General features: G+C 42.1%; 1 protein-coding gene across 1 annotated transcript; it reads right to left on the bottom strand.

The window, feature by feature from the left end:
- Positions 1 to 753: 753 nt before the first annotated feature.
- LOC120942591 (sulfotransferase 1C1-like) lies at positions 754 to 16,535 on the bottom strand. Its single transcript, XM_040355569.1, has 7 exons — positions 16,350 to 16,535; positions 14,124 to 14,252; positions 13,944 to 14,041; positions 7,993 to 8,119; positions 6,190 to 6,284; positions 3,426 to 3,606; positions 754 to 967 (listed from the first exon to the last, which is right to left on the bottom strand). The coding sequence occupies exons 1-7, from the start codon at positions 16,519 to 16,521 to the stop codon at positions 855 to 857; spliced, it is 915 nt and encodes a 304-aa protein (XP_040211503.1). The 5' UTR covers positions 16,522 to 16,535; the 3' UTR covers positions 754 to 854.
- Between the last annotated feature and the right edge of the window lie 7,936 nt (positions 16,536 to 24,471).

The raw sequence follows: 24,471 nt of genomic DNA, 5'->3' as shown, positions 1-24,471 counted from the left end.
ACTATTTTTGTTTATTATTATTATTATTATTTTTTATCATTTGTATTTATTTTATCATTTAAAAAAAAACACTATTTTTGTTTATTATTATTATTATTATTTTTGATCATTTGTATTTATTTTATAGTAAAAAAAAACACTATTTTTGTTTATTATTATTATTATTATTTTTTATCATTTGTATTTATTTTATAGTAAAAAAAAACACTATTTTTGTTTATTATTATTATTATTATTTTTTATCATTTGTATTTATTTTATAGTAAAAAAAAACACTATTTTTGTTTATTTATTATATTTAACTTTATTGCTATAAAAAAGGGGGCTAAAGAAGCTTTGTGACGGCTCCTCTCCTATGGAGATATCTGGGGTCTATTAGTCCCCCCGTTGTCTCCCCCTGCCCTCCACTTTCAGGTCATCAAGCACAGGTCATGCTTGATTAGCTGTAGTCGGGATAGAACGGCTCTAAACCCGGAAGTGATGAAAACTTCTTTGCTTCCGGGTTCATTAGTCCCGGAGGAGATCGGTGGAACAGAGCTATCCTGAGCTCCCCAGAGGGAGGAGGAGCCTGGGAACCACCTATGAGGAGCTGCTCGGGGGCCTGTGGCCCCCGAGCAGCTCCTCATAGGTGGTTCCCAGGCTCCTCCTCCCTCTGGGGAGCTCAGCATAGCTCCGCCCCCCTCCCATATCTACCAGCAGTAAAAATGACCCAACACCCCGAACATTTTATATTTATTCATTTATTTTATGCGCTGAAATTAAAAATTGGAGGTCGGCGAGCCCAGTGCAAATTTTGCAAGTCAGTGGAAGAAAAAAAATAATAATGGAATCGCCGCCGCGAAGGACGATGGCGGTCAGAGCTGCGTGCGGAAAACCAATCCTTTCCCTTCCATCCTCCTCTTGTATTCCTCCTCGAATATTGTGTCTTGGGAGACGGTGAAATGGTTCCTCCAATCCCCCACCACACCTGAGAGGGAAGAGAAGATTTCCCGTCATCATCATATAATCTTCCTATTCCCAGCCCGAGGTCTTCATTGAGGGGGGGGAGGGGCTTATCCATCATTCCGGGGAGGAAGAAAGTCACCAGAAACTAAAATGATTTTGGTTCCGATTTTTTTTTTTAGGCTCCCTCACTGCGCCATTCCTCTGACACCAACAATGGGGCACTATTCTCACTGATGCCAAGGATGAGGAACTATTTCCCCCAGTTACACCAATGATGGGACACTATTCCTTCCACTGACACCAATGATCATGCACTATTCCTCCCAGTTACACCAATGATGGGACACTATTTCCTTCCACTGACACCAATGATGGGACACTATTCCTCCCACTGATACCAATGATGGGTCACTATTCCTCCCACTGATACCAAGGATGAGGAACTATTCCTTCCACTGACACCAATGATGGGGCACTATTCCTCTCATTGACACCAATAATGGGGCACGATTTCTCCCACTGACACCAATGATGAGGCACTATTCCTTCCACTGACACCAATGATGGGGCATAATTTCTCCTACTGATACCAAGGATGAGGAACTATTTCCCCAACTGACACCAATGATGGGGCACTATTCCTCTCATTGACACCAATAATGGGGCACGATTTCTCCCACTGACACCAATGATGAGGCACTATTCCTTCCACTGACACCAATGATGGGGCATAATTTCTCCTACTGATACCAAGGATGAGGAACTATTTCCCCAAATGACACCATTGATGGGACACTATTCCTCCCACTGACACCAATGATGGGGCACTATTCCTCCCACTGACACCAATGACGGGGCACTATTTCAAGAAAATCAAAGAAAAGTCCTTAGTTCCTCTCTCATTACAAGCTTATTTTTAAGGCCAACTCCGGCTAGGAAACGTTATATTGACCTGAGTGGGCGTGGCCTGGCCTCGTACCGGGGAGGGACCCTTCTATTCTTCAATCACGTCTCCCTAGTTGTGACTCCATTAGGATATTTTCCACAAACTCCTCCCCCCTCCCCTCGAAAAATCCACAAAACAAGCAGATCTAAGAGACTGATATGCAAATTTAGGGGCAGATCCTCAGAGCCATTACGCCGGCGTATCTGTTGATACGCCGCGCAATTTCAAATTTTGCGCGTCGTATCTTTTGGTTGGTATCCATCAAACAGATACGACGGCATCTGTCTTAGATCTGACAGGCGTACGCCTTATTACGCCGTCGGATCTAAGATGCAATTTTCCGGCGGCCGCTGGGTGGCGTTTCAGTCGTTTTCCGCGGCGAGTATGCAAATGAGCTATTTCCGACGATCCACGAACGTACGAGCGGCCGTCGCATTTTGTTACGTAGTTTCTAGTCGGCTTTTTCCGGCGTATAGTTAAAGCTGCTATTTGGTGGCGTACTCAATGTTAAGAATGGCCGTCGTTCCCGCGTATAATTTTAAATACTCTACTTAGTTTGCGTAAGTCGTCCGTGAATGGGGCTGGACGCCATTTACGTTCACGTCAAACCAATGACGTCCTTGCGACGTCATTTAGCGCAATGCACGGCAGGAAATTTAGGGACGGCGCATGCGCAGTTCGTTCGGCGCGGGGACGCGTTTCATTTAAATGAGACACGCCCCCCTACTCGCCGCATTTGAATTAGGGGCCCTTACGCCGCGAGAGATAGACTACGCCGCCGTAACTTACGGCGCAAATTCGTTGTGGATTCGAATCAAATAAGTTACTGTGGCATAGCGTATCTCAGATACGCTGCGCCGGGGCAGATCTTTGTGGATCTGTCCCTTAGGCCCCGTACACACGACCAAACATGTATGCTGAAACTGGTCCGCGGGCCAGTTTCCGCATACATGTTCGGTCGTGTGTAGGCGCGAGCGGGCCGAATTCCAGCAAACATTTGCCCGCCGGGCCTTTTCCCAGCAGACAAATATGCCTGGACGTGTTTTAAAACCGTCCGCTGGAATCCTGCCCGCTCGGACATGTACGGTCGTCAGTACAGACCTACCGTACATGTCCGAGCGCCCGCCGTCCCTCGCATGCGTCGAATGACTTCGACGCATGCGTGGAAGCCTTTAAATGGCAGGCCCGCCCACGTCGCCGCGTCATCGCCGCGTCATCGTCGCCGCGACGACGCGGACACGCCCCACGTATTGTTTACGCGCGGACTTCTGTACGATGGTTAGTACAACCATCGTACAGAAGCCCTCTGGCAGACATGTACAGTGAAAACGGTCCGACGGACCGGTTTCATCGTACATGTTTGCTCGTGTGTACCGGGCCTTAGACTTTTGGCCAAAAGTCAACAGCCAATCTCTCATCTCCATAGGCAGAGGGCCTGGGCACATTACCATGGCGGGAAGGGCAAGGGGCGTCCTCCATGTGCGGCCTTTGGGTACAAATTATTATCATGGTGTTTTTACGGTTAGGAATGAACCTTTTCTCATGAAGGACGAGATGGACTGATCCATGACAAATGCCGGGATGGTGCTGTAATTGGCCATTGGGTTCTCCTTCATAGCCTGGAAGGTGGTGTGCTGGTAGATCTTCTCCAGGACTTCCCCCGAAAGATCCTTTCCCAGGAACCTCACGACTTTACAGATCTCACGCCTCGGATCCTGTCGAGGACGAGGCCAATGAATGATCGTCACGCCTTCAGCAAGCTTTTCTTATGTGCTTTTGCTAATTCTTGAATATGCTAATGGTATGTAGACATGTGAAATTAGTTTAGCTCCAAATTCGTTTTTTTTTACAAATAATGACAAATTCGTTAATTCCGAAATTTACGAATTTTTACATTTCTGGATTTTTGGATTTACGAATTTACGAAATTCCGAATCTACGAAATTTATGAATTTTGACATTTCCGGATTTACGAATATTCCCAAAATTACGAATTTCCGGAATTTGAATTTCGTAAATTCGAAAATCTGAAATTCGTAAATTCGAAAAATCTAAATGCGCAAATTCGAAAATCAGAAATTCTGAAATTCTGAATTCGAATATTAAAGCGGGGGTTCACCCTAAAAAAAAAAATTTTTTCTACCATGCCATCCAGCATACTAGCGCGAACTACAGTATGCCTTTATTTTTTTTTGCGCCGTACTCACAATTCAATCCCGTAGTTACGTTTCAGACTCCCCGCGAGGAGTAGGCGTTCCTATGCAGAGGGGAACATGATTGACGGCCGGCTATGGTGCGTCACGCTTCCCGGAAATAGCCGAAATAGGACTTGGCTCTTCACGGCGCCTGCGCAGGCGCCGTATAGCGCCATGAAGAGTCGAGTCCTACTCCGGCTATTTTCGGGAATCGTGACGCGCCATAGCCGGCCGTCAATCATTGTCCCCTCTGCATAGGAACGCCTACTCCCCGCGGGGAGTCTGAAACGTAACTACGGGATTAAACTGTGAGTACGGCGCAAAAAAATAAATAAAGGCATACTGTAGCTCACGCTAGTATGCTGCATTTCATGGTAGAAACTTGTTTTTAAGGGTGAACCACCGCTTTAATATTTAAAAATTCTGAATTTCGAAAATCGGAAATTTTTAAATCGGAAATTAAAAAAATTAAAAAATCGGAAATTCAAGAATTCTTAATTCAAAAATTCTGAATTCAAAAATCAGTAATTTAAAAAATTTGGAAAAATCGAAAATAGGAAATTCGCAAATTCAAGAATTTGAAATTCGAAAATTTGAAATGCAAAAATTCGGAATGCGTAAATCAGAAATTAGAAAATTCGGAAAATAGGAAATTCGCAAATTATGAATTTGAATATCCGAAAATGGGAAATTAGAAAATATGAAATTTGAAAATTGTAAATCGCAAATTCAAAGATCGAGAATTCGAAAATGTTCGAGTTTTCAAATTACCGAATTCTGAATTTTCGAATTTCCGCATTTTCAAATTTCCGAAAATTCAGAATTCCAAATTTTCAAATTTCTGAACTTAGAATTTTCGTATTTCCGAATTCCCGAATTCCGAATGTTCGAATTTTCTGAATTTCCAAAAAAAGCTAAAAAAAGAATGAAACGAAAACGAAAATGAACGATTTTTTCAGCAGTGCAGATCGCCGCCATTTCTAGTAAAAAAAATTATAATAAAAAATGCCATAAATCTATCCCCTATTTTGTAGACGCTATAATTTTTGCGCAAACCAATCAATATACACTTATTGCGATTTTTTTACCAAAAATATGTAAAAGAATACGTATCGGCCTAAACTGAGGAAAAAATTAGTGTTTTTATAGATTTTTTGGGGATATTTATTATAACAAAAGATAAAAAATATTGGGCCAGATTCAGAGAGATCGGCGTATCTTTAGAGCGGCGTAGCGCATCTGATATGCGCTACGCCGACGTAACATAGAGAGGCTCGTACTGTATTCACAAAGCACTTGCTGCCTTTCTTGCGCCGGCGTGACGTAAAACGCCGGGCGTAAGCTCGCCTAATTCAAAGTAGCAAGGCAGTTGGCGTGTAGTATTATAATAAAGCGTGATCCCATGTAAATGCATGGCCGAACGAACGGCGCATGCGCGCGCATGCTCAGAATCACGTCGCAAATACTCCCTAAGATACGTCGTCTCAATGCTTTCGACGTGAACGTAACCTACGCCCAGCCCCATTTACGTACGACTTACGTAAACAACGTAAAATCCGACGGTAGTTCCGACGTCCATACCCTAAACGACTTAGAGCAGCTTTTTGGTGGTTTAACTTTACGCCGGAAAAACGCCTTACGTAAACGACGTAGATTACAGCGACGGGCGCAAGTACGTTCGTGAATCGGCGTATCTTGCTCATTTGCATATTTGAATAGCAAAACAATGGGAGCACCAGATGCGTCATTCCATGCATCTGCTTCAGAGAACTCCACACCTATTCAGCTGCAAATCTAATGTCAGCCTTATGGAAACATCGCCGGTATGTTCATATCCCTTTCCCTAGTTAGACTGCTGTTAGGACTGTATATTTTGTATATTGTGTATACTGATTGTATGTTATTTCTTTATTTTAGTTTTACTCTAACTTCCCTGCAATAAAAGTTGAAAAAAAGCACCTTGCGCCTTCCTTAATGAGATGTTAAGGAGGAGAGTCAGCTGTCTGTCTGATTATACCTCAGCCACGTATAGTGAGGGCAGAACAATGATGGGTAAGAAGATGAGAAGATGTTTGGTTTTCCACATGCCGGGCACCTACTTACCTCAATCAAGTCCTCATAGAAGATGTAAAGCACTTGGCGGTGATCTTTGGCGTTCCACCATCCGAGTACGTGGTCAAACCAGCTTCCCCAGGGCACTATTACAAAGAGATACAATTATTCTTCTCCTTTATCTTTATGGTGAACATGGATACTGGGAAGTGAGGGATGTGTGCTGGGGGTGGGATCCAAAGGGAAAGGCCAAGGTGGAGTTTGTGGAAGGGTGGCATCTCACTGCTTGAGCATGCTCTGTTCACCTAAATGTATCAATGGAGGCAGAATCTGCAGGAGAAAATGTAAGCGGCATCCCTCTGTAACCACTTGACCTTTCGAAAGATTTAGGCCCCGTACACACGTTCGATCCATCCGATGAGAACGGTCCGAAGGTTAACCGATGGAGCTGACTGATGGTCCGTCGTGCCTACACACCATAGGTTAAATAACCGATCGTGTCAGAACGCGGTGACGTAAAACACAACAACGTGCTGAAAAAGACGAAGTTCAATGCTTCCAAGCATGCGTCGACTTGATTCTGAGCATGCGTGGATTTTTAACCGATGGTCGTGCCTACTAACGATCGGTTTTGACCTATCGGTTAGGAATCCATCGGTTAAATTTAACCACTTCCCGACCGCCGCATGTATATGTACGTCCACAGAATGGCACGTACAGGCAAATGGGCGTACAGGTACGTCCTTGCCTTTCCGCGGGTCGGGGGTGCGATCGGGACCCCCCCCGCTACATGCGGCGGTCGGATTACCGCGGGGAACTATCCGGGACGACGGCGCGGATAGTTTATAGCCGCTCCATCGCGATCGCTCCCCGGAGCTGCAGAACGGGGAGAGCCGTATGTAAACTCGGCTTCCCCGTGCTTCACTGTGGCGGCTGCATCGATCGAGTCATCCCTTTTATAGGGAGACTCGATCGATGACGTCAGTCCTACAGCCACACCCCCCTACAGTTGTAAACACACACTAGGTGAAACATAACTCCTACAGCGCCCCCTGTGGTTAACTCCCAAATTGCAACTGTCATTTTCACAATAAACAATGCAATTTAAATGCATTTTTTGCTGTGAAAATGACAATGGTCCCAAAAATGTGTCAAAATTGTCCGAAGTGTCCGCCATAATGTCGCAGTCACGAAAAAAATCGCTGATCGCCGCCATTAGTAGTAAAAAAAAAAAAAATAATAAAAATGCAATAAAACTATCCCCTATTTTGTAAACGCTATAAATTTTGCGCAAACCAACCGATAAACGCTTATTGCAATTTTTTTTACCAAAAATAGGTAGAAGAATACGTATCGGCCTAAACTGAGGAAAAAATACTTTTTTTTTTTTATATATATTTTTGGGGGATATTTATTATAGCAAAAAGTAAAAAATATTGAATTTTTTTCAAAATTGTCGCTCTATTTTTGTTTATAGCGCAAAAAATAAAAACCGCAGAGGTGATCAAATACCACCAAAAGAAAGCTCTATTTGTGGGGAAAAAAGGACGCCAATTTTGTTTGGGAGCCACGTCGCACGACCGCGCAATTGTCTGTTAAAGCGACGCAGTTCCTAATCGCAAAAAGGGGCAAGGTCCTTTAGCAGCATTTTGGTCCGGGTCTTAAGTGGTTAAATAACCGATGGGGCCCACACACACGATCGGTTTGGACCGATGAAAAGGGTCCATCAGACCGTTGTCCTCTGGTTAACCGATCGTGTGTACGAGGCCTAAGTATCCAGAATAAAAAAATTTGTTATCGGAAAATGTGTAAGATTATTGTCCAGTAACGCCTTCTGTTGTTTCATTTACTCACCATCTCCGGACAGGAACGTTGAGAAGTACGTCTCCCAGTTTCCGGGCTCCGGGAGACCCCTGTTCATCCTCTGGAAGTGGAAGTAGGAGACCATGCTGTCCTTGGCATTCCTAGCAATGTATATAATCTGTGCAGAAAGAGAGAGAAAAGAACGACGGGCCAAAAATTTCTACAAACGCAGAGATTTCATCTCCTCGAGATTCTTCTTGGCTTTGTAAAAGCAACAATCCCGATATTCTAATGTGAGTGATACATCATCACTGGGCATGTGCAGAACGATTACATTATTTTTTTTCGTTTCGATTCGTCATTTAAAATAATTTTATTTCATTAAATGAGTTTTAATTCATTTTCGGAATTTGTTTAGTTTAGTTTTGTTTATTGGTTTTCAAATTCGATTAGAATTTTCCAAACACGGTCCAGTTCAACTGAATTTGGAAAACGTGCATCAGCTTTCGAATTCCAGGTTATTCTATTCAAAATTTGAATTTTGGAAATTCTGCCTATTTTATCTTATTCTATTCCATTTTATCATTTTATTTTCCATTCTATTCTGTGCCATTCTTTTTTTATTCTATTCTAATATATTCTATTTGAATTTTTTTCTATTTGAAATTCGAATTTCAAAAGGCGGTTTTATACTTTCCTATTCTATTCTATTGTTAACTCTATTCAAATTTAAATTTATTCTATTCGAAATTTAGAAGACGTTTATATTATTTCTTTTCTATTTTATTCTAATCTATTCTATTCAAATTTATTATTTTTGAATTTTGGAAGGTGGTTATGTTCTTTCTATTTTTATCTATTCCATTCTATTGTTTTTTTTCTATTCTATTCTTTTCTATTTTGTTTTACTATATTCTATTAGAATTCAAATTTATTCTATTCGAAATTCAAATTTTGGAAATTCTGTCTATTTTATTTTATTTTATTTTATAATTTTATTTTCCATTCTATTCTGTGCCATTCTTTTTTTTATTCCATTCTAATATATTGTATTTGAATTTATTCTATTTGAAATTCGAATTTTAAAAGGCGGTTTTATACTTTCCTATTCTATTCTACTGTATTGTTAACTCTATTCTAATCTATTTAAATTTAAATTTATTCTATTCGAAATTTAGAAGACGTTTATATTCTTTCTTTTCTACTAGTCTATTTTTTTCTATTTTATTCTAATCTATTCTATTCAAATGTATTATATTTGAATTTTGGAAGGTGGTTATGTTCTTTCTATTTTTATCTATTCCATTCTATTGTTTTTTTTTCTATTCTATTCTTTTCTATTTTGTTTTACTATATTCTTTTTGAATTCAAATTTATTCTATTCGAAATTAAAATTTTGGAAATTCTGTCTATTTTATTTTATTCTATTCCATTTTATAATTTTATTTTCCATTCTATTCTGTGCCATTCTTTTTTTATTCTATTCTAATATATTCTATTTGAAATTATTCTATTTGAAATTCGAATTTCAAAAGGCGGTTTTATACTTTCCTTATCTATTCTATTATTAACTCTATTCTAATCTATTCAAATTTAAATTTATTCTATTTGAAATTTAGAAGACGTTTATAGTCTTTCTTTTCTACTAGTCTATTCTGTTCTATTTTATTCTAATCTATTCTACTCAAATTTATTATTTTTGAATTTTGGAAGGTGGTTATGTTCTTTCTGTTTTTATCTATTCCATTCTATTGTTTTTTTCTATTCTATTCTTTTCAATTTTGTTTTACTATATTCTATTAGAATTCAAATTTATTCTATTCGAAATTCAAATTTTGGAAGACAGTAATATTCTTTCTATAGTATTCTTTTCTATTTTGTTTTACTATATTCTATTAGAATTCAAATTTATTCTATTCGAAATTCAAATTTTGGAAGACAGTAATATTCTTTCTATAGTATTCTTTTCTATTTCATTCTAATCTATTATATTCCAGTTTATTATATTCAAATTTTGGACGGCGGTTATATTCTTTCTATTCAATTCTATTATATTGTTTTTCTATTCTATTCTTTTCTATTCCATCCTTTTATTTTCTATTCTAATCTATTCTATTTGAATTCAATTGTATTCTATTTAAAATTAGAAATGTACTTATTACTAGGTTATTAATTTTTTTTATTGCTGTCTGCTTCAACCTCTTTTCTTGTCCTGGCGACCATTGTCACCTCTACAGAGAGTGATGGGGAAAAAATAAAATTCTACACTTCTCACCGAGCCAAGAATAGAGGGGAAATCCTCCAATGGGAAAACCTGTTTTGGTGAAAGCTGTCTTCTCACTTCAAAGAGATTTTCTCATTTCCAGGGGTGTAGCTACAGTGGTAGCAGGGGTTGCAATTGCGATCCAAACAAATGCTCCAGGGTACCTGAGTGGCCCACCTGTATACAGTACCTGGACAGGAGGGGCGGCAGCATATAGAGCATGGGTGCTCAACCTGTGGCCCACCAGCTGTTGCGGAACTACAAGTCCCATGAGGCATTGCAAGCTGCTGACAGTTACCATCTAGACTCCCAAAGGCAGAGGCATGGTGGGAGTTGTAGTTCTGCAACAGCTGGGGGGCCACAGGTTGAACACCCATGATATAGAGGAACCAATCCCCTCTATTTTCCTCCTGCAGCCCATGAATGCCTGCTTCTTCTCCTCCCTCCCTCATGCATTCAGCAGCTGCAGGAGGTAAATGGAGGGGATCGATTCCTCTATATTCTGCCACCCTTCCTATTAAGCTTCTTTCTGCTTCCCCCCCCCTGTACTTTTTCCTGGCCCCCCCACATAGATACGCCGTCGTAAGTCCGAATCCGCGCCGTCGCAACTTTAAGCGTATGCTCAATTTGAGATACGCTTAAATGTTGCTAAGATACGACCGGCGTAGGAGACTCCTACGCCGTCGTATCTTAGGGTGCATATTTACGCTGCCTGCTAGGTGGCGCTTCCGTTGATTTCGGCGTAGAATATGCAAATGAGCTAGATACGCCGATTCAGAAACGTACGTGCGCCCGGCGGATTTTTTACGTCGTTTGCGTAAGGCTTTTTCCGGCGTAAAGTTACTCCTGCTATATGAGGCATAGCCCATGTTAAAATTAAAAAGGTGTTGGTACTGTGCTGGTATAATAATGTGATATAAAAAAAAATATTTTTTATTATTTTTTAGAAAAAAAATGTTTTAGTTTACCCAAAATATTTTTTTTTTTTTTTTTTTCTATTTGACCCCTAAAGTGATATAGTGCTAGATCCAGTACAGTGATGTACGTGATGGGTCACTATAGAAACAGCTCTTGTGAACATATGTACTAGCGTGATGCTATGTGCATATGCTGTGCCATCAAAAATAAATAAATAAATAAATAAATATGGCTACCCCAAATGATGTGCTTGTGAAACAATATTCCAAAGTGCTATAAGTGAGTCTATAAACTATTATGAATATACATGCACAAGTGTGCGAACATATAAATAATGAATAATATTATTAATATATAAAAATAATAAAAATAAAAATAATAAAAATAATAATAAAGTGCGTTGGTGCCAAAAATTAGTTTTTCACAATTCATGTGCATTCATGCTGCATGAATGCACATGAATTGTGAAAAACTAATTTTTGGCACCAACGCACTTTATTATTATTTTTATTTTAATTTTTTCACCTAAACCTCCTAGAAGGTTTATACAGCACTGCAGCAGGTCAATATAGTATTATTTAGAACTTATTTTTGCGCCGGTGACAATCACTTTTCCTATAGCCCATGTTAAGTATGGACGTCGGGCCAGCGTAGAATTTTACGTCGTTTGCGTAAGTCGTTCGCGAACAGGGCTTAGCGTAAATTACGTTCACGTCGAAAAGCATTGACTATTTGCGACGTGATTAGGAGCATGCGCACTGGGATACGTTCACGGACGGCGCATGCGCCGTTCGTTAAAGACGTCATTTATGTGGGGTCATGTTTTATTTGCATAAAACACGCCCATCTCCACACAATTTGAATTAGGCGCGCTTACGCCGGCAGATTTACGCTAGGCCGCCGTAACTTAGGGCGCAGGTTCTTTGTGAATACAGAACCTGCCTCACTCAGTTACGGCGACGTAGCGTATCTCAGATACGCTACGCCCGCACAAAGTTACGGCGGGCTATCTGAATCTAGCCCACAGTATACATACACAGTATACACACACTATACACACACAGTATACACACAATATACATACACAGTATACACACAATATACACACACAGTATACATACACAGTATACACACAATATACACACACAGTATACATACACAGTATACACACAGTATACAAACAATATACACACAGTATACATACACAGTATACACACAATATACACACACAGTATACACACAATATACACACAATATACACACACAGTATACATACACAGTATACACACAATATACACACACAGTATACACACAATATACACACAATATACACACACAGTATACATACACAGTATACACACAGTATACAAACAATATACACACAGTATACATACACAGTATACACACAATATACACACACAGTATACATACACAGACACACAATATACACACACAGTATACATACACAGACACACAGTATACATACACAGTATACACACAATATACATACACAGTATACACACAATATACACACACAGTATACATACACAGTATACACACAATATACACATACACAGTATACACACATTATACACACACACAGTATACATACACAGTATACACACAGTATACAAACAATGTATACAAACAATATACACACACAGTATACATACACAGTATACACACAATATACACACACAGTATACATACACAGTATACATACACAGTATACACACAATATACACACACAGTATACATACACAGTATACACACAGTATACATACACAGTATACACACAATATACATACACAGTATACACACAATATACACACACAGTATACATACACAGTATACACACACAGTATACATACACAGTATACACACAATATACACACACACAGTATACATACACAGTATACATACACAGTATACATACACAGTATACACACACAGTATACATACACAGTATACACACAATATACACACACAGTATACATACACAGTATACACACAATATACACACACAGTATACATACACAATATACACACACAGTATACATACACAGTATACATACACAGTATACATACACAGTATACACACACTATACACACACAGTATACACACAATATACACACACAGTATACATACACAATATACACACACAGTATACATACACAATATACACACACAGTATACATACACAGTATACACACACTATACACACACAGTATACACACAATATACACACACAGTATACATACACAATATACACACACAGTATACACACAATATACACACACAGTATACATACACAATATACACACACAGTATACATACACAGTATACATACACACACTGAAAAGATACCGGAGAGGTGGGGCAGCTAATCTTGGGATTTTTACATACTGTCCCTGGTTTTACTGAGGCTGGAAACCCTGATGGGGCCCCCTAGTGGCATGGGGCCCTCGGGCAGTGCCCGAGTTCCCAAATGGTCAGTCCGCCCCTGCCCGCAGCTCTACTGGGTTCCTCCCCTTCCTCTCCCACCGGCTGCTGAGGAGGATACTCTCGGGATGGAGAGCAGGGAAGGGGCCAGTAAATGTGTCACTTACTGGCCCCTTACCTTGTCTGAATGAATAGCGTCAGTGATCCATACCGATCACTCCTGTGCCCGTTCATAACTGAAGCCTAGTAAACCGTGTTTACTAGGCTTCAGTTTGTGAATAGAAAGCTCTGTACAGAGCTATTCCTGCCCATTCTTTCAGTACCGAAATCAAAAAATGAAAAATACGTTTTTTCCACTCTTCCTTTGATTTTCCTCACCTTACAGTCCTGATCCCAGAATGACGGAGGGAGGACGTGTACCGGGAGGTGGGTCTTTAAAATGCGCGGTGGCTTCATGCTTTGCGCGAGCTGCAGCCCTTAAACATAAGGAAGTCCAAAGAAATAAACTTATGCAGTGTTTCTCTTTAGCTCTTGATGAATTCTCAAAGAAAAACTCACCTGACGGAACAGGTTTTGGGGCTACAGCCTCAATGAAGGGGTGTCTGTCGTAGGTCGGTGCTCTGCGGCACTTCTCTACATCGCCGTCCGTGAAGATCATATCCACGATCTCCTGCAGCCAGGTGATACCTAGAAGGCAAGAATTTGTGGCGTTATAAAAAAAAAAAAGAATACTAAAGTTGACCTACAGTCAAAAATATATTTTTGATTATTAACCACTTCAGCCCCGGACCATTTTGCTGGTCAATGACCGGGCCACTTTTTGCGATTCGGCACTGCGTCGCTTTAAGGTGAGGGGAGAGTGAAAGGGGCAAAAGAGGAAAGAGGGACACTACTGCGGGGAGGGGGGTGATGTCAAGGGGGGGGGGGGGAATTAGGAAGCCACTGTGCGGGGAGGTGAAGGGGGCAAAGGAAGACACTACTGTGGGGCAGAGCAGGACACTGATGTAGGAGAGGGCTTAAGGCGGAAGAGGACACTGTTGTGGGGGGGGTTAAAGGGGGAGGACACTGTTGTGGGGGGTGAAGGGGGCGAGGGAGGACGCTGCTGTGAGAGGGGTGAAGGGGGGTATTAAGGACACCACTGTGTTGGGGGGTAATAAGGACAGTACTGTGGGGGGGTGAAGGGGTCAAAAGAGGAAGGGAGGACACTACTGTGGGGAGGGGTTGATGTCAGGGAGGGCAAATCAGGAAACCACTGTGCAGGGAGGTGAAGAAGGCAAAGGAGGACACAACTGTGGGGAAGGGGATGATGTGAAGGGGGGCAGAGGATTACACTGTTGTGGGGCAGTGAAGGGGGGCAGAGCAGGACACTGCTGTGGGGGATGAAAAGGGGCAAATAAGGACACTACTGGGGGGGGGGTGAAGGAGGCAAAGGAGGGCACTACTGTGGGGGTGTGTGAACAGAGCAAAGGTGGACATTACTGTTGGGAAGGTGATGTGAAGGGATGCAAAAGAGGACATTACTGTGGGGCGGGTGATGATGTGAAGGGAGGCAGAGGTAGACACTGATGTGGGGGAGTGAAGAGGGGCAAAGGAGAACACTGATGTGGGGGGTGAAGGGGGCAGAGGAGAACACTGATGTGAAAGGTGATGTGATAGGAAGCGGAGGAGGACACTGTTGTGGGGGATGAAGGAAGGCAGAGGAGGACACTGCTGAAGGGGGGCAGAGGAGAACGCTAATGTGGGGGGTAAAGGGCAGCAGAGAAGGACACTGCTCTGGGAAAGGTGCAAAGGGGGCAGAGGAGGACACTGCTCTCGGGGGGGGGGTGAAGGGGGGCAGAGGAGGACAGTGCTGAAGGGGGCAGAGGAGAACACTAATGTTGGGGGTGAAGGGGAGCAGAGGAGGACACTTCTTTGGGTAAGGGGTAACCGGGGCAGAGGAGGACACTGCTCTCGGGGGGGGGGGGTGAAGGGGGGCAGAGGAGGACAGTGCTGAAGGGGGCAGAGGAGAACACTAATGTGGGGGGTGAAGGGGAGCAGAGGAGGACACTGCTGAAGGGGTCAGAGGAGCACACTAATGTGGGGGGTGAAGGGGAGCAGAGGAGGACACTGCTCTGGGTAAGGGGTAACCGGGGCAGAGGAGGACACTGCTCTGGGGGGGTGAAGGACAGTGCTGGGGGGGGGCAAGGGGGAGAGGATAACACTGTTGAGGGTGGTGATGTGAAAGGGGCAGAGGAGGACACTGCTCTGGGGCAAAGGAGGACACTGCTCTTGGGGGGAAAAGGGGGCAGTGGAGGACACAGCTTTGTGGGGGGCAGAGGAGGACACTGCTGTGGGGGGTTGAAGGGAGTCAGAAGAGAACACTGATGTGGAGGGAGGTAAAGGGGGGCAGAGAATAACACCGATGAGGGTGGTAATGTGAAGGGGAGCAGGGGGGGATACTGCTGGGTGGGGAGAGGAGGTCACTGCTCTGAGGGGGTAAAGGGGGGCAGAGAAGGACACTAATGTGGGGGGGTGAAGGGGGCCTGAGAAGGACACTACTGTGGAGGGGGGATGAAGGGGGGCAGAGAAGAACACGAATGTAAAGGGGGACAAAGGAGGATACTGCTGTGGGCGGAGGGTGGTGTGAATTGCGGCAGAGGACAGCACTGCTGTGGGGGTGATGCAAAAGGGGGCTGAAGGGGAAACTGTGGTGTTAAGTAAAGGGGGGACTGGAGATAATGACATAAGAGTTGGGTTTTGATATAAGAGGAGGCAGGGTCAGCCCTCTTATAATTTAAGACATACCTGCTTTTGGGTAGGCGGCCACCAGGATGTCCTCAGGGTGCGCCTGGAAATTTAAAATATCGCTCCATGTGTCACATGTCCTTTGGACCAGCGGAACCCCCGAGACGTAGCCCAGTACTGGTCTCTGCATGACGTATCCCACAAAGTGCTCTGCGTTTTTCTGAAAAGCCATGACGATGGAGAGGACAGAAGGAGCCGACTTCGAGGAAGGTGGAGGTGGTGAAAACTTCCGATAGAGGACTGATGCAAAGAAAAGACACACAGAGGTTAATATGGCACCAGGGGGGGGGAGGGGGGTACTCTTTTCTCCAAGAGCTCTTGATTTGGTTTCTATGGTGAGACTCCAAACCCAAATTAATAGAAATTCCTCCACGTGTCTCTCTTCTTCTTGCCTGTGCACAACCCCTGACGCCTAATCCTACAACACATGCCAACTTGTACACCTGTCCATCTAAGACAAGTTTTATGGATGGCTGGTGGTTTATATATTTTTTTATTAGAGTTTTGTGTTTTTTTTTATACATAGCAGGGTAAAGAGCATGTGATGTGAGAAGCTGTGATAACCGACTATAACACATCACATTTTTGGCTTTCGGCGATTCTGGGCGGCCAAGATAAACAGAAGTGTTTTCTCATTTCCCTGGGTTACTAGCGTTTGTCAAATTAAAAAAGAAAAATAGAGGCCCAGATTCACAAAGCACTTACGCCGACGTATCTCGAGATACGCCGCGTAAGTGTAAATATGCGCCGTCGTATCTGTGCGCCGTGCCCACAAAACTAGATACGCCTGAAAATAGGCTTCATCTGACCAACGTAACTTGTCTATCGTGGCCGCATATTTAGGCTGGGCGCATTTGCCGCTCCCATTGATTTTCTAGGCACATATGCAAATGAGGGAGATACGCCGATTCGCGAAAGTACTTGCGCCCGGCGCATAATAAACGCGGTTTGTGTTAGTCGTACGTCCGGCGTAAAGTTATTCCCCATATAGGAGGCGCAACCCATGCAAAGGTATGAAAAAGGAGAGATTCCCCCAGGATGGGGCTTTACCGGTAACAATATTTGGAGAGGGTATAAGGTGCAAAGGTATGGACCAGGGAACACAAGCCGTCGTAGTTTACGTCGTTTACGTTGTACGTGAATAGGGCTGGGCGTAGGTTACGTTCACGCCGCAGGCAGTGATCCGTCGTATCTTAGGCATTCGTTCCGACGTGATTCAGAGCATGCACACTGGGATGCGTCCACGGGACGGCGCATGCGCCATTCGTTATTCGTATCTATCTGTCGCTTGGCCCATCATTTGCATGGGGTCACGCCTCATTAGCATGGCTCACGCGCACTTCCACTTACGACGACTTACGCCTAAGAAACCCAGCGCAGATTTGGCAGCACTGGCTTTGTGAATCCAGTGCTTGCCTCTCTGCGCTGCGCCGGCGTAGCTTAAATAAGAAACGCTACATCGGCATAAATATGCGCCGATGTATGTGAATCCGGGCCATATAAGCTATTGAAACTTTCGCTGCGTGAAGAGATTTATAATATACAGCAACGGTATCACAAAAAAAAATCCACCTTTTATGATTAAAGCCTGTGTATTGTTAACACTTTCTTTTAGATTTGAATAGATAAGCATTTGTGTAGAGATGGGCCGAACACACCCCCCCCCAATTCGGTTTGCGCCAGAACTCTCGAACATTGCGAAAGTTCGGAGCCGAATAGCGAACCCCATTGAAGGCGATGGGGCCCATTTTGAGGGCTTAGGTGCAAGTTATTGGGCATACAAAGGGTATGGGGGTCTGGGTACTGCCCTAGGGGACATGTATCAAGGGGAAAAAAAAGTTGGTAAAAAAATATTTTTTAAAAGAGCAGTGATTTACTGATGCTTAAAGTGAAACAATAAAAAAGAAAAATACCTTTAAATATAGTGCCGAGGGGTCCCCTTAGTCTGCCTGTAAAGTGGCACATTTGTACCATGTATAGAACATGCTGCAGTAAAAATTACATTTATAAAGGCAAAAAAATAAAATTTTCTCTGCAAGCTTCCTTTATTTTATAAATAATGGCTTGTGGAGCCAGTCTGTATGACGAAGTCACAATTTAGTGCACTTGGAACCTTAGTCTGCCTGTCAAGTGGCTCATTTGTACCATGTATAGAACCCACTGCAGCAAAAAAATGACATTTATAAAGGCAAAAAAAAATAATTTTTTCCCTGCAAGCTTCCTTTATTTTTATAAATAATGGCTTGTGGAGACAGTCTGTATGACAAGGCCACAATTTAGTGCACTTGGAACCTTAGTCTGCCTGTCAAGTGGCTCGTTTATACCATGTATAGAACCCGCTGCAGCAAAAATTACATTTATAAAAGGCAAAAAAATGAAAATTTTATCTGCAAGCTTCCTTTATGTTATAAATAACGGCTTGTGGAGCCAGTCTGTATGACAAGGCCACAATTTAGTGCACTTGAAACCTTAGTCTGCCTGTAAAGTGGCACATTTGTACCATGTATAGAACCTGCTGCAGCAAAAATGACATTTATGAAGGCAAGAAAAATGACATTTATAAAGGCAAAAAAATAATATTTTTTCTCTGCAATCTTCCTTTATTTTATAAATAATGGCTTGTGGAGCCAGTCTGTATGACAAGGCCACAATTTAGTGCACTTGGAACCTTAGTCTGCCTGTAAAGTGGCACATTTGTACCATGTATAGAACCTGCTGCAGCAAAAATTACATTTATAAAAGATGACATTTTTCTCTACAAGCTTCCTTTATTTTATAAATAATGGCTTGTGGAGCCAGTCTGAATGACGAGGCCACAATTTAGTACACTTGGAACAAGATTGGAGATTTTTGGGGATAAAATCTGGTTTCTGTTTTGCAGACTTTGAATAGAAGTAACAGGTGTGAAAAAAATTGGTCTTTGTGACGTACACTTGATGAAAGCAAGAATTGGCCTTGCTGTCAAAAATTTTAATGAGATGCCCTGGTCAAACAGTGGTGCGGAAAAAAATTATCCTCGGGTGTTAATTGTGCCCATGAAACCTATGCCAAACAATTTCTTCCAGATAACATCCCAAAAACATTTAATTTATGCCGAGCAACCACGGATGCCCAGCAGACATGGCGGCCGCCAGGCACGCGCATCGGGTCCCGGCGACAAACTGCGGGAATCCCAGGACGTCATATGACGAAAGGTTCCTGCGGCCGTTATATGACAATATGCCGGGCGGGAAGTGGATAAAAAATAAATACAAAAAATAAATAAAATATATAAAAAAAAAAATGGAGGAGGGAATGAGGATTATAGCGGTGCCTAACAAAAACAACAATTGTATTTCATTAAAAAATAGAATAATATTTTATTACACAAAATTTGTAGACATACAGTACAATTACAAAAATAACAAATAAAGAAAAACAATTAATGTTTAATACTGGCCATGGTATGGGTGGCCTGCTGAAGTTAACGGTCAAGTAATCCCTACGTGTTTCGACAAAACATTGGTTTCTTCAGGGGAAATGATGGTGACCAGTATTATAAAAAAAAAAGCTCTAGAGAGATCGAGAAATGCAACATATTAGCCGGAGATAACAATCATATTTATATATTGATAACGGTGACATGGCAAAATGTAATTAGACTGGGAAAGTGACTTGGCTAATGAAGTCAACCATCCAAGGGCACCCCAAACCCTCAAAAAACTAACCCACCACCAGGGGCGGACTGACCATTGAGTCACTCGGGCACTGCCGAGGGCCCCATGCCACTAGGGGGCCCCATAATCTTCTATTGCCCTGGGGCCCCATGAGTTGTCAGTCCGCCCCTGCCCACCACCTATCCTGATGCCTCCAGGTCCCCGAATCGGCACCCAGAGGCGGCTCTAGGCTTCGTGAGGCCTTAAAGTGGATGTAAACCCTCCATACACCCAGTGAAGTGAACAGCCTCAGATGATACACAGAGATGCACCAAATCCAACTACATAGGTTTTATATGTATATCTGCTGTCTTCACATTTATATACTGTTTAGAAAGTTGAGATTGTGTTAGGAGATTTTCTCTTCCTGGTTAACACAGAGAGTGATGTCTGGGCATACAGCCAAGATAGCTAACATTGCTGATTGGAGGAAAGGCGCACACATCCCCTCTCCTCATAGGCAGAGACTCTCAGAGCTGGTTTGTAATAGGGGCTGCTCCCTGCTAATCTATTTTAGCAAACTCCTTTGACAAAAGATTCAGGCTGCTTTTGTCTAAAAAGTAAAAAAAATATGACAGGAGTTCTCTGTCTGATAACAGAGGAACCGTTCAGAAGAGAGCTATAAGACTTAGCTCATTGAAAAAGAGATAACGAAATACTGCAGATATTGTGATGGAAGTTACTAAAATGAATATTTTGTGTTTATGCTACTTTTATACTAAAACCACTCAAGTGTTGCTTTTCTTTCTTATATTGTTTTATTTATTTTATTTCTTGATCTATATATATAGAGTTATAATACATATGTATGTGTTGGTGTATTACAATACTGTTATTATCCTTAAAAGAAGTTTATAGAGTTAATCAACCCCCTTCTGAGGAAAACAGATGTCTCCAAACCCCTCCCTTGTACTCACTCCAAAACCCCCTCCACCGAAGAAAGGCCCTGTGAGCTTGAGTGGTGGACCCTGTGCGTCTGAGTATGCCACGAGGACTTTTGTGCCAAGAAGAACATGTGACAGGAAGACCCTTTATATGGACTAAGCCAATCACATGTGCTCATGTGTATGATGTCATTGTGTCTATAAGTCTATGCTGGCAATAAAGACTCCTCCTCTTTGACGTTGGACAGTGGAGGATGTAGACTAATTTCCCTCGTGTCTGCATGTTTCACTATTATGAATTTGAATCAACGGCAGAATGGGTTATGCCCTGAGGTTGTGTCAGGGGGTCAATCCTTATCAATATATGTGCCCAGCTCAAATTTCATGAATCGGGTTTACATCCACTTTAAGCAAAACTTAGACACGGGGGCCCCCACCATGCCCATAATGGGTTGAAAAAAAAAAATTCAAGCAAATAAAAATGGCTGAAGAAACTTGCATGGATCTATCACACAGTGATTGAGCAGAGGCAAATTAGGCGGCCGCGAGGCCCCTGTGAGTGGAAGGCCTTAGGGGACCACCTAATTAAAGAGCCACCTCTGTCGGCACCGAGACCACATAATTATAGTTATTACTTATCTAAGATTATCTGAGATTCTCCCTCGTTATCTGTCCGGGTCATAACGTTCTCTCTAGGGCAACAAGAATAAAGTAAAAATCCTAGTGAGGCCTCAGCCATAAAAACCCGGCAGGAACTTCGAACTCTTCCCACTCTCTCCAAAAACTAGAGGACATGTTTTGGCTTTAGTTATAATTTAACAGGGTTCACAGACCTTCTAGGCTCTACAAAACACAGGACTCTTTGACAATTGGCTGGAGTCTTTTTTTTTTTTTCTTTCATTTTTTGCACACAGGTTAAAATGCAGTATATAAAAATACCAAGGGCAGATTCACGTACAGCCACGTAAAATTGTGCGGGCGTAACGTATCTGATTTACGTTACGCCTCCGCAACTTACACGGGCAAGTGCTGTATTCTCAAAGCACTTGCTCCTTAAGTTGCGGCAGCGTATCGTAAATCGGCCGGCGTAAGCCCGCCTAATTCAAATTTGGATCAGGGGGGGCGTGTTTTATGTAAAACTACTGTGACCCGACGTGATTGACGTTTTTGCGGAACGCCGCATGCGCCGTCCGTGGAATATCCCAGTGTGCATTGCTCCAAAGTACGCCGCAAGGACGTCATTGGTTTCGACGTGAGCGTAAATGACGTCCAGCCCCATTCGCGGACGTATATATATAAATAATAAATAAATATATATATATATATATATATATATTTATTTATTATTTATATATGAATTTATACATTATATATATATATATATATACACACACACAATATATATATACACATATATATATATATATATATATATATATATATATATATATATATATATTTATTTTTTATATATATATTTGCAAAGAAGTAAAGGAGAACCACACCCGGTGTACAAGTTCCAGCAAACTTTGTGCAGCAACTCTTGAACTTTATATATATATATATATATATATATATATATATATATATATATATATATATATATATATAAAATTATTTTTTATGTAAGTTTATTGCTATCATAAGGGGGCCTCCGAGCCCCCATATGTGATAGCACGGTGGAGGTCAGCCTTTCTCAACCTTTTCAACATAGAGAAACCCTTGAAATAAGTTTCCAGTCTCAGGGAGCCCTTGCTAAAAATTACTACAGTGAAACCTTGGATTACGAGCATAATCTGTTCCAGGAGAATGCTCGTAATCCAAAGCACTCGCATATCAAAGCGATTTTCCCCATAGAAATCAACGGAAACTAAAATAATTTGTTCCGCATTGACATCTATGGCATGCAATGTGGCCAGAGGTGGGGGGGGGGCGCCGGAGAGCCTCGGAAATACTCGAAAACGCTAATGGACAGCTCGGCTAAACTCGATAAACCTTGGAAAGGCTCAGGAACGGATCCCAGCAGTTCCGCTCGGCTCCGACGCCCTCGCAGCTCAGGCTGAGGTTTCACTGTATATCGATAACTTAGGATACATTAGTGTGATGGTCAGTGGGATGAATGCTCCTTACACTTGTGTCCATTGGGAAGAATTTCTCCCTAATGCCGCGTACACACGATCGGAATTTCTGACAACAAATGTTCGATGTGAGCTTTTGGTCGGATATTCCGACTGTGTGTAGGCCCCATCGGACATTTGCTGTCGGAATTTCCGACAACAAATGTTTGAGAGCTGGCTCTCAATTTTTCCGACAACAAATGTTTGAGAGCTGGCTCTCACTTTTTCCGACAAAAGTTTTTGTGGGAAATTCCGTCTGTATGCAGTTCCGACGCACAAAAACAATCCTACGCATGCTCTGAATCAATTAGACGCATGCTCGAAATGATTGAACTTCATTGTTCTCGGCTTGTCGTAGTGTTGTACGTGACCACGTTCTTGGTGATCGGAATTTCCGACAAAATTTTTGTGACTGTGCGTATGCAAGACAAGTTTACGTGAACATCCGTCAGAAGAAAATCCACGGTTTTGTTGTCAGAATGTCCGATCGTGTGTACGCGGCACTTGGAACCTTAGTAAAGTGGCACATTTGTACCATGTATAGAACCTGCTGCAGCAAAAATTACAATTATAAAGGCAAGACAATTTTAATTTTCTCTGCAAGCTTCCTTTATTTTATAAATAATGGCTTGTGGAGCCAGTCTGAATGACGAGGCCATAATTTAGTTTACTTGGAACCTAAGTCTGCCTGTAAAGTGGCACATTTGTACCATGTATAGAACCTGCTGCAGCAAAAAAATACATTTAGGCTTAATTTCCATGGACGTTTTTACAGCCACTTTATTTAGCCTTTTTTACAGCTTAAAAACGCCTGTCTATGTTTATTTATTTATACGCGGTTTTGCGCGTTTTTGCGCGTTTTTGAGCGTTTTTTAACGTCTGGCGTTTTTACAGCTCTAACACTGGAGCTTCAGAACGCACTGGTCCTGTTTTTTTTGCAGCTTAAAAATGGCTCAATCATCTACAGCTCAAAAACGTCATGGTGGGCATGAGGCCATAGACTAACATGGAGAGACGTTTTTAAGCTGCAAAAAACGCTCAGAAAAGTGGCTGTAAAAACGTCCAAAAACGTCCATGGAAATGAAGCCTTATAAAGACAAAAAAATGAAATTTTTCTCAGCAGGCTTCCTTTATTTTATAAATAATGGCTTGTGGAGCCAGTCTGTATGACGAGGCCACAATTTAGTGCACTTGGAACCTAAGTCTGTCTGTAAAGTGGCACATTTGTACCATGTATAGAACCTGCTACAGCAAAACAATGGCCACAATTTAGTGCACTTGGAACAAGATTAGAGATTTTTTATCACTGAACTTCATTGTTCTCGGCTTGTCGTAGTGTTGTACGTGACCGCGTTCTTGGTGATCGGAATTTCCGACAACATTTTTGTGACTGTGTGTATGCAAGACAAGTTTGAGCCAACACCCG

Source organism: Rana temporaria, chromosome 6, assembly GCF_905171775.1.
Source record: "Rana temporaria chromosome 6, aRanTem1.1, whole genome shotgun sequence".
In the NCBI taxonomy this organism is placed as follows: Eukaryota; Metazoa; Chordata; class Amphibia; order Anura; family Ranidae; genus Rana; species Rana temporaria.
Note: the sequence above shows the minus strand (reverse complement) of the source record. Positions and strands in the feature narration are given on the sequence as shown.

Bases quoted from the DNA above. Each gene is read 5' to 3' on its own strand.
- LOC120942591 (XM_040355569.1), bottom strand. From the start codon at position 16,521: ATGGCTTTTCAGAAAAACGCAGAGCACTTTGTGGGATACGTCATGCAG. The intron at 14,253-16,349 runs GTATGTCTTAAA...CTTGCCTTCTAG, and splicing joins GGCCGCCTACCCAAAAGCAG to GTATCACCTGGCTGCAGGAG. The intron at 14,042-14,123 runs GTGAGTTTTTCT...CTTATGTTTAAG, and splicing joins CCCAAAACCTGTTCCGTCAG to GGCTGCAGCTCGCGCAAAGC.